This window comes from Schistocerca nitens, chromosome 4 (assembly GCF_023898315.1).
Source record: "Schistocerca nitens isolate TAMUIC-IGC-003100 chromosome 4, iqSchNite1.1, whole genome shotgun sequence".
Classification (NCBI taxonomy): Eukaryota; Metazoa; Arthropoda; class Insecta; order Orthoptera; family Acrididae; genus Schistocerca; species Schistocerca nitens.
The window spans coordinates 689,510,162-689,526,252 of record NC_064617.1 but is presented as its reverse complement, the minus strand read 5'-3'; the positions used below and the strand labels follow the sequence as shown (position 1 = coordinate 689,526,252).

Genomic DNA, 16,091 nt, shown 5'->3' with positions numbered 1-16,091 from the left:
GCACAAGAATCAGTTGAATACAAATGACTGCTCCGCCAATGTACTAACCTTTTACACCTTGTTCATGCAATATTACTGCTGTCTGTATATGCGAACATCGCTTTCCTTTAACTTTTGTCACCTCAGTGTACTTGTCAATATCTCTGTTAATATTCTCAGCTGTTTAAAGAGATACCTGCATGATGAAAAGGTGTGAACTTCACACACAATTCAAATTATTTTCTTCTGTGAAATTAGCAGGTGCTTTGTGGAGGGGACTGGGCACTTGTTTAGGCTACAGGGTCTCAGGAGAAACTACAGAAAAGGTTTCAGTCTCAAAGGACGCAGGGCAAACACAAGAAGACAGACCTAGCAAATGTGGGCTTAGCCTTTCTGAAACACAACAATCTTTGCTTTGAAATAAAAACAAACAACTAAAAGCGTCCTCGTTCCAAAGTGCACATCTTTGTACATCTATGAAACTAATATTGATGCTGGGCAGTGTTCAATACCATGTTACTACATCCATGTTACCCACCTTGGCAAGCTGTCCACAAGGTGGTGGAGATATTGCCAGTCAAGCCTTTCCAACTCTTCAATGGCTGCCTTCCTGAAGTCATGCAGTGTGTAAGAAGTGTTCCTACCATTATAAATAGCAAGTATCAATTGGTCCTAAGCATGCTCAACGTTCGTGTCAGTAGATAGCCCAAGCCATTTCCCCGATCCGTGTGTTCTAGGTGTTGTGTTCTCGTGGATTATTGTACTGAAAGATGAACCGTTCACCAAAATATGAATTGTAGGGCTTGGCAATAGGTTGGAGGATCCTTCTCCCAATATTAAACATTGTTCAGGTACCCCTAAATAGTGATCAGGGCATTCAAATTCCATACATGATACCACCCCAAAACATGTCTGACCTGCCTCCTTGCTGCACCTGTGGGACTGCATGTCTGAGACATGCCACCGATATTTTGCTGCCTCCATATCTTCTAGGATGATGATCATTGGTTCCAAGTGTTGTCTTGCTCAACTTCATTACAAATATTAGGGGTTGTTTTTAATGGATGGAGGGACCAAATTGGTCATGTGGAAATGATTATGTACCATCTGTTGACAGAGCTGCCCCAGTTTCCTCCAAAATTGTTAGCACATAAATTAGCAGGTTTTCTTTTGGGCACCTGTGATCCACAATTTGGAAGTAGTCACCATCAGCTGGTGCTGTTAACTGCAAATGACAACTACAAGACAGACAATGTTTTGAGTCTCACAGTAGGAACTGAATGTTCATGTGACAACATAGTCAATTTGGCGCACTGTTACAAATAAACATTGATTTAATTTGCTTTTAATTTTATAACTGTAAAGCTAATATAGTAACTGAATAATAAGTCCACATTCAACATATACCAGAATCACAGTTATCGTCTTCTATTACAGAATTACATGCAAACGCAAATTCCAAAACAGATAGTTTTTATTTACATTCAATAACTTTTACAGATGATTGTACCAAACACACTTTAAGTAAGGCAACTGGCATGAAAAGGATATTCTCAACTGCTGCTTTGTATATAATTGGCTGGAAATCATTCCATATGATGACAGGTCAAATATTTTGCAGAATAACTTATGTTGACTAGAGTCTGTAATGCCCTCACAGTACCACATTCTTCTAACCATTATGGCACAACAGAGAACTGCTATTCTCAGTAATACTACATTAAGAACATACAAAAAGGAAAAATATCTCAAAAGAGGTTAAAACCAGTAATTGGTCTAATACTCATGAAGTTATTGCCTTTGTCAGTGCACTGACACGAGATGAACAGCATTTACATCTACTATTGCTTTAAATTTCCCCTCTTCTGAAAGTGTGCCCCCCCCCCCCCTTGTTAAAGAGAACATACACAATATTCAAAGAAGACACCAATCAAGACTGATGAGGCTTTTCAGGCATTCCTCGTAACTTCCTCATATGTCTGCAATCTTCAATTAAAAATCTGAAATGGAAAGAAAAAAACCACATTAGTTCACTTTTAAAACACTGAAATACAGCCAACATGCATTGTGTGTGTGGGCGCGCGCGCGCACACACACACACACACACACACACACACACACACACACACACACACACACACACACACACACACACACACACACACACATGCATGCGTGCTCAGTATCTGCTGTACTTAATCTTTTTACCTAAATGCTTTGTAACTAGTTTGATTTTACCTGTGTCATCAGATTTGTTTGCTTCAAAAGTAGAGCATGTAAATGGATATGTATAAGCGTGTGAGAGAAATTTCCAAATCCTATCAGTTACCATATGAATGGTTATCAAAGTGTAATTATATGAATCATCATGATATTTAATTTAGCTACCTTCTTTTAAGATTATTCACAGGAATATGACTAGGGAACTGTCTAGTTAGATAGCCATTACTGTCTTGGAAAATATTACCCCACCTCAGAAATAAAAATCTCAGATCTTAGCTGCTGCCATTATTATAAGCATTTGAGTACAGATAGTAAAATTTCCAAGTACAAAAGTTGAGATAAAAAATTGTTTTTGTACTTTATGATATTTACTATTTGAATACGTCTATACAGTTACATTCAATGCCAACAATTTGAAATTAAAATGCATGAGAGGGAATTGCACTGATTTGATTCCCTGAAGCAAAACAAATGCTGTGGCAGTGCAAGGAACAATAATCAGTGAATAAGAAGTGCTGGTATTTATAAATAACATCATTGTCTGCCGGTACAAATGATACCCATTTAACAATGGAATGACTAAAGGCAACCAGTCTCTTAGCAGTCCTCAGGGTACGTGTTAGAAAGACAGAAAACAAAACTGCCTGAAGGCTTAGCTACAAGTTCAATGCCCCAGGGGCAGACATTGTACAAAAGATTGGCAATTATTCAATCTTCTGTTAACAGCCCATCCACCTCTGCAAACCATTGCAAAATGGATAGCATTAGGTTCTCACATTGCACTACATATTAATGTTTTTCCTATTCAATCTGCATATGGATCACAGTAATAATGACTGTTAGATGACTGTGTGTACTGTAATTAAACTAATCTTGTCTCTCTGTTCTTAGGCAAACAATATGTACAAGATTTAGTATATTTCTACATTCCTCACTTAATTCTATTTCTTGAAACATTGGGAGATAGCTGGTGACTACCTTGAAGATACTTCTTCCATTCATGCATGAACTACACCTTTACTCCTTTCATTACACATATTTCAGCCCGGACATTTGAGTACCATATTAAAATTGAATGTACAAACATGCAACAATGAATTTGTTCTATGGAAAGGAAAGTTTGTAACTCACCACATAGTGAAGGCACTGAATTGCAGACAGGGACAATGAAACAGACGCTTTAAATATTAAAGCTTTCATAATAAGTTCTCCTTTTGCACATTCGCACAACCACAATTCACTTTCACATGGCCACTGGCTAAGGGCACTGAAGGCCAACTGCAAATGCGTCTGACAGAGCAGCGGTCTGGTGAGGGTAATGAGGAGGTGTGAGATGGGGAGGAGGAGTGATAGTATGGTAGGGTTGGGGGAAGGTGCTAGAGCTGCCTATCAAAGGGTGCAGGGCATTGGTGATGCAGGACAGGGCTGTTAGGTGCAGTGTCAGGAGGCCACACTGGAAGGAGAAGGGGAGGGGGAGGGAAGACAAGCACAGCTTGTTATTAGTCATGCCCATGGAGAAACAAGGCACAGTGGATGCATAAATTTTATCTTTCAATATTAGAGAAGGAAAGTTGCTACTCACCATATAGTGGAGATGCTGAGTCGCGATAGGCAAAACAAAGAGATTCACACAATTATAGTTTTCAGCCATTAGGCCTTTGTCAGCAATAGACACGCACACGCGCGCGCGCACACACACACACACACACGCGCGCACACACTCATGCAGATGCAACTTGCACACATGTGTGCAGTCTCAGACAACTGAAACCACACTGTGAACAGCAGCACCAGTGCATGATGGATGTTGCAACTGGGTGAGGGTAAGGAGGAGCTGGGGTGGGGAGAGGGAGATATAGTGTGGTGGAGGTGATGGACAGTGAAGTTTAGACAGAGGGCAGGAGAGAAGGTGGGGGCGGAAGGGTGGGGGTTAAGTAGCGGAAAGGAGAGAAATTAAAAGATTGGGTGTGGCGGTGAAATAACGGCTGTGTAGTGCTGCAATGGGAACAGGGAGGGGGCTGGATGTGTGAGGACAGTGACGAATGAAGGTTGAGGCCAGGAGGGTTATGGGAATGTAGGATGTATTGCAGGGAAAGTTTCCACCTGCGCAATTCAGAAAAGCTGGTGTTGGTGGGAAGGATCCATATGGCACAGGCTGTAAAGCAGTCATTGAGATGAGGGATATCATGTTTGGCAGCGTGTTCAGCAACAGGGTGGTCCACTTGTTTTTTGGCCACAGTTTGTTGGTGACCATTCATGCGGACAGACAGCTTGTTGGTTATCATGCAGCACAGTGGTTGCAGCTTAGCTTGTAAATCACATGACTGGTTTCACAGGTAGCCCTGCCTTTGATGGGATAGGTGATGTTAGTGACCTGTCCCATACATCCTCCTACCACCACCTACTCCAGTCTGGTCACTAACATCACCTCTCCCATCAAAGGCAGGGCTACCTGTGAAACCAGTCATGTGATTTACAAGTTAAGCTGCAACCACTGTGCTGTATTCTATTCAGGCCTGACAACCAAGAAGCTGTCTGTCCGCATGAATGGCCACCGACAGACTGTGGCCAAAAAACAAGTGGATCTCCCTGTTGCTGAACACGCTGCCAAACATGATGTCCCTCATCTCAACGAATGCTTCACAGCCTGTGCCATATGGAGCCTTCCAACAACACCAGCTTTTCTGAATTGCACAGGTGGGAACTTTCCCTGCAATACATCCTACGTTCCCGTAATCCTCCTGGCCTCAACCTTAATCAGTCACTGTCCTCACCCATCCAACCCCTTCCCTGTTCCCATTCCAGCACTACACAGCCGTCATTTCACCGCCACACCCAGTCTTCCAGTCTTTTAATTTCTCTCCTTTCCGCTACTTAACCCCCCCTTCTCTCCTGCCCTCCATCTAAACTGCAGCACTTCACTGTCCATCACCCCCCCCCCCATACTATATCTCCCCCTCACCCCCTAGCCTCCTCCTTACCCCCACCCAGTCGCCACTCCAATCATGCGCTGGTGCTGCTGCACGCAGTGTGGTTTCAGTTGTCTGAGACTGCATACCTGTGTGCAAGTGTTGTGTGTGTGTCTATTGCTGACAAAGGCCTCAATAGCCGAAAGCCATAATTGTGTGAATCTATTCGTTGTGCCTACCGCGACTCAGCATCTCCGCTATATGGTGAGTAGCAACTTTCCTTCTCTAATATTGTTACATTCCATCCTGGATTTTCCATTGTTTAAATTTTATCTTTCTGTTGACAGACGGGACACATTGATAATCTGTGCAAGTATCTGTTACATGTTATCTGCAGGCTGCCTTACAATGACAGCGCAACATAAATATTTAATCGGGTAGTGGCGTGATTTGGTTCATGGGGTCACGAAGAGTCGCAACCGACTAAACGAATAGAGAGAGAGAGAGAGAGAGAGAGAGAGAGAGAGAGAGAGAGAGAGTCTTTACATTCATTGTTGTCTTGCCAGTACTTTCAAGGTGAGGGTGACTTGTGTCACTTACAGTTTAGAAGTGTTTGTTGTGCAAGCGCATTTTTGGATTCAATCTGATGAGCCGCTTATGGCACATGTGTTGCCCTGGGAGTTAGCTTTGACACTGATCTTCACAACCTACTATTTTTATGGATATGTCTGAAGGTGGGGCGGAGTTCCTGAAATCTGACAGTATAAGGATTTCAGTCAATACATAACGGTACAACTGTTGTGGATGTTTTAATCATGAACACTACAGTGGTTACAGCTTAGTTGGTAGATTACACAGCTACTTTCGCACATGGCCTTGCCTTAGATGGGGTAGGAGATGCCTGTGACATGACTGAAGTACATGGTACTGGGAGGATGTATGGGTACGATCTTGTATCTAGGTCTATTGCAGGGATATAAGCTACGAGACAAGATGTCACTGCAGCTTTCACGATGAGTGGTCCTCTCCAACTAAGCCAGTGGCCTCACGAAGGCCTTCACAGATTAAAATTATCCCCCCAATCTTGTCCAGAACAGATCTCCCATCAGACCCATTGTCCAGTCACAGAAAAGCACTCCTCTCATGACTTAGTACCACCCACAACATGAGCAACTGAATCACATTCTCCATCAGTGTTTTCACTACCTGTGATCATGCCCCGAAATGAGGTACAGCCTCCCCCCACCCTTCACCCCCCTCCCACAGTGGTATTCACAGCCAACCGAACCTACACAATATCTTTATCTGTTCCTATGCCACCTCTCCTCCAAACCCCTTGCCTCATGCCTCGTAATCCTGCAGTAGACCTAGACGCTAGACCTGTCGTATATATTCCCCCGCTACCACCTACTCCAATCTTGTCACAGGTAACTCTTACTGCTCAAACGCGGGGCCACATGTGAAAGCATCTATGTGACCTACCAACTTAGCTGCAACCACTGGGCCACTTTTTTCGTGAGCATGACAACTAGCAATCTGTCTGCCCGCATAAATGATCACTGCTAAACTGTGGCGAAAAGACAGTTGAACTACCCAGTTACTGAACATGCTACCCAACATGATGTGCTTAACTAGTTCACAGTCCGTGCCATCTAGATTCCTCTTATCAATACCATCTTTGCTGGATTGTAGGATGTGTGTGATGTCCTTAGGTTAGTTAGGTTTAAATAGCTCTAAGTTCTGGGGGACTGATGACCTCAGATCTTAAGTCCAATAGTGCTCAGAGCCATTTGCTGGATTGTACAGGCAGGAACTGTCCCTACAACACATTCTCTGTTCTCATAACCCACTCACTTATACTCTCCCTTCTCCCATTCCAGTTCTACTCATCTTCCACCCCACCAACATACCTACAAGTCCTAGGTATGTTGGTGGGATAGAAGATGTGTAGTATTGGGATGGTAGCAGGAAAGGGGATAGATGGTGGGAGACAGAGACTAGTGAAAGTTTAGACTATGGGGGTTTCAAGAACTGTCAACAGTTCAGTAGCACAGCGGTCCCGGCTGATTCACAAGCAGGGGGCCTGAGTTCTATTCCCAGCTGTGTTTGAGATTTTGTCTGCTTGGGGATTGAGAGTTGTGTTGTCCTCATTATTTTATCATTATCGACACACAAGTCGCCAAAGTGGCATCAAATAAAAAGACTTACCCTAGGTGGCCAAACAGTCTCAGAAGGGTTCTCCCAGCCAATACATCCCCCCCCCCCCTTCTACTCTATGGCACAGCCGCCTGATGCTGCTCCTAACAGCCCTATCCTGCCCCCACCAAGCCCTGCAGCCTCTTATAGGCGGCGCTAGCATCTTGCCCCACCCCTTCTGTCCCTCTCACTCACTGCCTCCTTATCGCCACCAACCATCTCCACAGAGGCAATCCCAGTAGGGCTCCAGCACCCTGAGACACTGGTCATGCACGTGTGTGTGTGTGTGGGGGGGGGGGGGGGGGGGGGAGACACGAACGGCATTTTCTACTGCAGAAGGACTACTCTGACAGCTTTAATACTTCAGAATTCTCTTTCATTGTGACTGTCTGTAACTCAATGCTGGTTCTATGTTGAGAGCAGCATACTATCCTTTCCATACATCACTGAATTCAACCTTCTCTCCACCCCTTTTTTGTCTTATGTGTGTCCTGATGACAAGAACACATGCTAGGTGTTTTGATTCCTAAAAACAAGTTCATCTGGACAGTTTAATATCTGTAAGTTTCCATAGGTGGAATACAAGCATTGGAAACTGTAAAGGTAATAATTTGCTGAGGCAAGCTGCAGTACAGTTACACTGCAGCTGGTCACGGTGTGTGTGTGTGTGTGTGTGTGTGTGTGTGTGTGTGTGTGTTTTTTTTTTTCTATATCAGGTATCTCTGAAAGAGGATATTGTCCAGAAGTATAGCACATTTTCAGTCTCGTTTAGATGCCTACTGACCACTCAACACCTTAATTCATTCCAATGTTTGTATTCCACCCATGACTTTCTATAGTATTTATAACTGTTCCTAGGTTCTTTATATTGCAATAACTCTCTCACCACAGATTATGCCAGATCTGGCTATTGTGCATTTCCCAAGAACCAGACTATTAGACCAATGAGCACTTCCAACAAGCAGAAACAGATATGGCATATCCTGGGTACATCCTATTTTTCCTACGAGGAACTAAGTCCAAAACACGCCATTCTCAGCTTGCTGAATTGAACACTTAAGGTGCTGGAATGTCACTGTCTCTCATAATACATGACATCTGTTCAGAAAATAACTGAATTTTACTTTTTCTACACTTCTTTGTTAAAATTACAGATTATTGGCCCTTGCCCCTTCAAAGTACTCCTCTTCCCATTTTATGAAGCAGTTTTGGATAGCTTAATTTGAAATGGCCTTTAAGATCTGTGATGAATATGCCTCCATGTCATCAGTACTCACAAAATGTTGTCCTTTGAGCACTGATTTTAATTTCAGAGATAAGGTGCCAAGTCTGGCAAGAGCAAGGAGGCTGCGTGAGAACAGGCATGATTTGTGGCACAAAACTACTCAATCAACAGATCTGACTATGTGGGCACATTGCTGTGGTGCAAGAACCAGGAGTTGTGTTGCTACAGCTCTGGCCTCCTTTAGCAGATTTTTTTTTCCGTTCACATAACCATTGCAAAACAGTCAATCGGCAATTTTCATGCACGACATCTTTGATTTTTCTGGATCATCAGTTGAAGTATGAGTCATCACTTGAAGTGGAAGGCCTTCCTGGACAAGTATCATCTACATTTGGTTGCTGACCACTCTGAAATTATGAAAACCATTTTTAGTAGGGTGAGCTAAACTGTGACTTTCTGATACCAGGCACTAGCAGCATATCTGCTAACTGGTATTTCTGGCCAGGTGAACTGTGTCAGTGCAACCAAGTTATATGTTCTCTCCTGTAAAGTGTGCAAACTGAGTATTTCAACAGTGTGTTGTTGGAATCATTACTCGATTTGAAAGCGAAGTGAAATACATTGTGAGTGAATAATGAAAATTCCATTCTCCCTTTGTTAAAGCTGTCCCCTATCCTTAAATTTTCAGCGATGCAGTTGCTGATAAAGACTTGTTTATGTGCTTTAAGGTTGATGATATGCAAGTGAAGAGATGAGGAAATACAGCCCTTGCAGTTGAAAGTCGACACTGTGAATAGTTTAAATGCAATGCTTGAAGATAAATGCAAATTTCAAAATGATGGAGAACACCAATCAGTCGTCCTTTTCTTTTAGGCTTTATTAAAGCAAATCTAGATTTCGGCTAGTAACTAGTGATTACCAGTGCAGCATTTCAGAGTTTTAATACATGCCATAGTACATTAGTCCCCTGTTGTTTGGGCTCCTGTCACAGTTCATTCCAGACTAATGTGACAGGAGCCCAAACAACAGAGGATTGATGTACTAGGGCATGTATTAAAACCCTGGAATACTGCAATGGTAATGGTTAGTTACTAGCCAAAATCTAGATTTGCTTTAATAAAGCCTGAAAGGAAAGGATGAGTTGATATGTCGTTCTCCATAATTTTGAAAGTTGGATCACAGTCGTTGACTGCCTTCCACATTCCTAATGGAAGGTAACTTGATATGTGCAAATGTTTGCCTGTGTATTGTTGTGCTGAAAAAAATCGATCTTGTGTATACACTACAGTTAAACATTTGATAAAATTTACATAGTGGAACACTCCCCCTCTCCCCCATATTTCATAGTTAATGTAAGATAAATGTGTATAATAAGCATCAATATGCTAACTGGGGCCTTCTCCATTATCTAATATATGTTCTCCAAATTTACCTTCCAGCTTTGGTTTTCCATCATGAAAAGAGCATTAAGTGTGCTTAAATATGGTCTGAACACAAACATTAGGCTACATTATTATTCAGTCTGTTACCACATCCTTTATTTGGCATTCAAATATGTTGGCTACACCAGCTCTCAACCGAATTATCATCATTCAACCTAACCTAGACCTCAGGCTACGCTACATAAGGAAGATTACAGGGGTGGTCGAGGGTGGTGGTCCAATATCACACGGTACCCAAACATACCAGTGCTGCTGCCATATAAAACAGCAAGTATAAACTATTTCTCAGACCATATCAGTTTCTTGGTTCATTTATTCGACCATAGGTAGACTACACATTATAGCATGAGCTGCATGTTTGTTAGAATGAAGTACGATGAGTTTTCAACAGATGGCACACTGCATTGAATGTTAAATGCTACTTTTAGTTGCTGCTTGCTACTTGGGAATTCTAGTTGTGACAAAATGGCAATGATGCTTGACAGCATGGCACAAGATTCTTACAAAGAAGTACGAACTTAGAACAACAGATGGCACACAGGACTGGTCTTTAAATGTTGCTTTTAGTACCTACTTGCGTCTTCTAGTTACGACTTCTACTTGTGATTGAAGTCACACCCAGGTAGTTATTGTAAAAACTGTGACTTCTCAGTTACTGCAATTTGTAACATGTAAGTGGTTTCTTGCTCATTCTTAATATATAACAATGCATATGACCCAAAGCATCAGCCTCATAAGTTTGTTTTAAAAGCGTTTCTTTAAAAGTTTTCCCTAGTTTCATGCAAAACTTTACATGGCATTGTTGCTCCAGAAAATCACACATTTCAATAATCACCACTAAGACTTAACAATATTGCACTCAAATAACAATATCATGAAAATTAAATGAGATAGCAAAACTGGAAAAAAGTGGTAACAAATGACAATTTCCAAGGCATACCACTAAAGATCTTGTATAAAGAGCACAATACCCTCTATCAAGCCTCTGCAGAGTTTGAACTAGAGAGAGAGAGAGAGAGAGAGAGAGAGAGAGAGAGAGAGTGGGAAGGTTAAGGTCTCAGTCAATTTATGAGGCATGTCCAGATGTTTTGAAAGTATACTGATCATGCAATTCAGGCATCCAAGTTAGAGATTCAATGCAGCACACAATTTTAATCAAATGGCTCTGAGCACTATGGGACTCAACTGCTGAGGTTATAAGTCCCCTAGAACTTAGAACTACTTAAACCTAACTAACCTAAGGACAACACACACACATCCATGCCCGAGGCAGGATTCGAACCTGCGACCGTAGCGGTCGCGCGGTTCCAGACTGTAGCGCCAGAACCGAATTTTAATCAGTCATGACTAATACATCAGAAGTAAAATATTTCAGTACAAGAAACTTTTTACAGCAGCAGTTTATTACACTCCAGGCCGGATCAATTCTTGAATTACACGTCCCTCTTGCTCCAAGAACAGCTCACAAGTTAAAGTTGCAGGCCTCAGCTAAAACCATTTTCAGTTCAGTGTATTTGGCCATAACTAGGCACTGAAATGACTGAAAAGTTACCCAGGCATGTCATCAACAACTAAGGACACTCTTGCACTTTTAACATGAAAATGACATTGTATGTACTGGAAATGAAGCCCCTGCTTCCACAGTATTCACTATTTAAGTGTCAATTTAATTTAATTACACCTGTTCCAGTTGCTGTGCCAGTGCATTAATTATGTGAAGAAATCAGTAAGTCCTACATTTTGAGGGTATATGCTGATACTTTTAAAAACAAGTATTTTGGCTCAACAGAAGTGTTATGCACACATAACAGCAAGCAGAGGATAACATTTGAGCAGTACCAACAGGTTGAAGTGTGTTACTAATTCTTACGAATGAAACAATGATACCTGTTTCTGTATATTATAGTCTGTTGACATATTTTTTAATGTTGAAATCTAATATGTCAGAAGTGTGAATAATGGGATACTCCTAGAATTCTCCCACATAACTTGGGGTGGAAATTTCCACTCACTAGTTTTATACTGGCTTAACTATCATCATAATAAAAAGCACTTCAGATTCCACGTTCAACCTCTGATAACAGATGTCTTCTTATGTGAATTGGTTGGAGGTCATGTGTCTTTTCCTTTAAATAATAGCCGATTAGGGTATCACGAAGCACATACTACTGCCAGAGTGTTTCCAGATTTTTGGTCAACTGAGAGTTTATTTATGACAATATAATGCAGATGGATGGATAAAAAATCTGCTCACCAAGCAGTGGTAGGAGAAGACACACACAAAAAGGTTTAACTTTTGCAAGCTTTCGGCACCAGTGGCTCCTCATCCTGGCACAAGGAGCCACTGGCTCCAAAAGTTTGCATAAGCTAAACCTCTTCGTATGTGTTGTTCTGTTAGTGACAATACCAGAAGCTGGAGACATTTCTTTATCTTAGAATACAAAGAAATTAACTGAGCACAGAGGAAAAATAAATGCCAAAATAAAAATTTGTGAAGCTATTTATGTCACAGTTCTCCTGACTTAAATACAGGGTTCCCACACGAAACCGGCACACCTCACGCCTGAGATTCAAGTAACAATGAAGTAATTAAAAAATAGTAACATTAAAGCATGTAATTACCTGTTTATAAGACATGCTGGAAGTCATAGCTATGGGCATTTCGAGACAGTGTTGCCACTACACAAGCAATTCGACTAGAGATGGTTAACCAGTATGTGAACTGTACTGCTTTTATGTGGGATACCCTGTAGCTCACTGCAGTTTTCTTACTAAACTCTGTCCATAGAGAGCAGAAAAAAAATGTTTACTTGATTTAATGACAATCCAGTAATAGTCTTAATAGCTACAGTTGTGAAATTTAATTAGATTCCACTATAATACAGTTATGTCAATGGCCTTGCTGCAGTGGTAACACTGATTCCCATCAGATCACTGAAGTTAAGTGCTGTCAGGCCGGGCTGGCACCTGGATGGGTGACCATCCAGTCTGCCGAGTGCTGTTGGCAAGTGGGGTGCACTCAGCCCTTATGAGGCAAACTGAGGAGCTACTTGATTGAGAAGTAGCAGCTCTGATCTCGTAAACTGATGTATGGCTGGGAGAGAGGTGTGCCGACCACATGTCCCTCCATATCTGCATCCAGTGACGCCTGTGAGCTGATGACGTCACGGCGGCCACTCGGTACCGCTGGGCCTTCATGGCTCGTTCGGGCGGAGTTAGTTTAGTTTTTATAAAACAGTTATATCAATGACAATAATAATAATCAGCAGTTTATGGTATTTTGAGCACTGTATACAGCCAGAAACCAGAATAATTCGATGTATCAGGTTGGTGCATAAGTTCGTAGCATTTTTGTTTTGCATGCTGGTAGGCCGATCGCTATGGATTGATTTATCAATTGTCATTTTTTATTTTCAGTTTACTGTTGCCATTTTAGGTTACATATTGTCATTTGGATATAGTGAACGGAGCTGTGTACGCTATAAAATGGAGTGCCAAGTGGAGAAATTGGAATATTTCTGACATATTATTCTTTTCACTAGAGGGGTGATAGCAGCGGAGGCAGCCAAATCATTTGCGCTCTGTATGGCGATAATGCCACTGGACAGAGCACGGCAAGAAAATAGTTTTCTCATTTTAGCACTTAGGCGCTGATGCCCGTAAAAATACGGGTGTGCGGGGCCTGCCCGAAAGTCCGGAGTAATTTTACGGGCGCGTGTTCTCGTTCTTCCCCTTCCTTCCTTTGTGTGTTCTTACAGCTCCCGCTTGTCTGGGAGGTGCAGCATGGACTGTAGTTCGAGTACTGGTCACTAGATGGTGCCGGCATGCTGTGGAAGGGTGTGCTTCCCTTTTTATTTGTCGGGTTTTGTGAGCGGCAATTTTTTCCCGCGCGGTCTCAGTAGCGTCGACATGGCGAAGCGTGGCTTGACGGATGAAGAAATTGCTCACGAGTTATATCGCGATTTAGAAGAAAGTGACGTTGATTTGTCAGAGGAAGATATTGTAGATGACTCTGATGATGATGTGGACCATGTTCAAGAAGTAGTTTCTGGCAGTTCATGTAAAGAATTCTGACAACAAAACATGTGTAATTTTTGTTCAGACTTTCACTGAAAAAACTCTCAGAACGTAATTATGATTTTATTTGCAAATACTATTCTTCTGATAGATTCAGAAGAGGAGAGAAGGTGTCCAAGCACTTCAGCAGCAAGTAATCCCATCGATATTGTGCCTGAAGAACGAGCGAGACTGACGGCGAGGGGGAAGCCGAGACCTGCGCACTGCACTGATTCTGAGGAAGGTTGGACGACTACTGATCGTGCACCAGATATCGATCTATTCTCAGGACAATCTGGAATATGCAATGTTGTCAGTTTAGACCAGAACAGTGCACCTCTAGAATATTTTTCATATTTCCTGACAGACAGTATGATGAAACATATAAAGGAACAAACTAATCTGTATGCTCAACAATGCATCAGGAAATTACGAAGCACAAATTCCCTTTCACCCACCTGCTCATTATCAAAGTGGAAAGGAGTTACACTTATGGAAATAAGGAAGTTTCTGGCAATTGTAGCCCATGTGTGTGTAAGTGTGTGGCCACGTATATGAGAGCACTGTTCCAAGAACCCTGTTGTGTCGTGTAATTTCTGTCGAAAAATCTTGAGCGGTGACAGATTTCTTTTTATTTTGAGAAACTTCCATTCTTAGTGATAATTCCTTAGCTAAGAGGAAAGGAGAAACTGGCTATGACCCACTGCACAATGTGAGACCCCTCCTAGATAATGTGTGTGCTAATTTCTAGCGTGCATATACATCATCTGAAAAAATTACAATAGATGAAGGCATGTGTAAATTTCGAGGTCATGTGTATTTCAAACAATACATGTCACAAAAACCAAATAAATACGGTATGAAACCGTACATGTTATCCGAATCTGATACAGGTTACATCTGGAATTTCTCTGTTTACGCGGGTGAAAGGCCTGACACAGTGACTCTGGTAAAGACATTGCATGCAAATCTGTCAGGAAAAGGCTACACTTTGTTTACGGACAGATTCTACACAAGTCCAATACTTGCTTCAGAACTGGAAGCTGCAAAAACTGCTCTTGTGAGAACAACAAGAAAATCTCGGCAGGGATTGCCTTTGCTATAAAAGATCCGAACCTTCAGCGAGGTGAACTTATTTTCAGGTGTAAAGGAAATATGTTAGCACTGTGTTGGAAGGACAAAAGAAATGTGCATATGATAAGTACAGGGCACACTGCTGAGATGGTCACTTTCACTGATCAGAGAGGAAGGGAGAAGTCAAATCCAGCCTGTGTAGTGGATTACAATAAAAACAAGTTTGGTGTTGACATATCAGATCAGCGATTGTCATACGGAGCATTTGAACATCGAACTGTGAAGTGGTGGAGAAAGTTGGCATTCCATGTTATACTAATGGTGATTGTAAATTCCTGCATATTATACAATAAGGTTATTGGAAAATGCCTCACATCTCACTTCATGACAGTTATCTGTGCAGACCTTGCACAAAGCAAAGATCTTGAACCCCGACCTGGTCCATCTGGACTTTCAAGACTATCAACTGGAAATCATTTCCTGGAAAAGATTGAGACAGAAGTAGGTAAGAAACAGAAACAAAAACAGTGTGTCGTGTGTTCTCTGAGAGGAAAAAAACTGACTGGAAAAGTGTGGCGAAAAGACAAAAGCCACCAGTATAGTGAATGTAAAGTAGCATTGTGCAAAATGCCGTGCTTCAAAATTTACCCCACAAAGAGCAAAATTGCATCCCAAAATAGTTACAGGAGGTTACTGTAGATAAGACATACTGTATCCATCATAATTACAATTTTTGTGTAAAATAAAAAAAATTTCCTTCTAGAAAATACAGTGAATATACCTTTAACCAATTTTTCCTTTTTTCAAAAACAATGTTATAATAAAAACGCTTGTCAAAAGTATGTATTAATTCAAGAGGAAGGTATTATTTATGGTTTTAAACAAGGAAGTCTAGGTTTTTCAATAAGAGTAATTTTATTGCTGTAACTGAAACTTTTCACGAGTTGTAGTAGCTTAAAATATGTTAAAATCAGCCAGTCTTTATGG

General features: G+C 41.6%; 1 protein-coding gene across 1 annotated transcript in view; it reads right to left on the bottom strand.

Moving 5' to 3' along the window:
- Positions 1 to 1,435: 1,435 nt before the first annotated feature.
- Positions 1,436 to 16,091, bottom strand: part of LOC126253039 (post-GPI attachment to proteins factor 3) — a 96,457-nt gene continuing 81,801 nt past the window's right edge. The window contains exon 7 of the mRNA XM_049954108.1: positions 1,436 to 1,979. Within this exon, the coding sequence (XP_049810065.1) occupies positions 1,910 to 1,979 (70 nt within the window). The 3' untranslated portion in view covers positions 1,436 to 1,909. The remainder of the gene's footprint in view (positions 1,980 to 16,091) is intronic.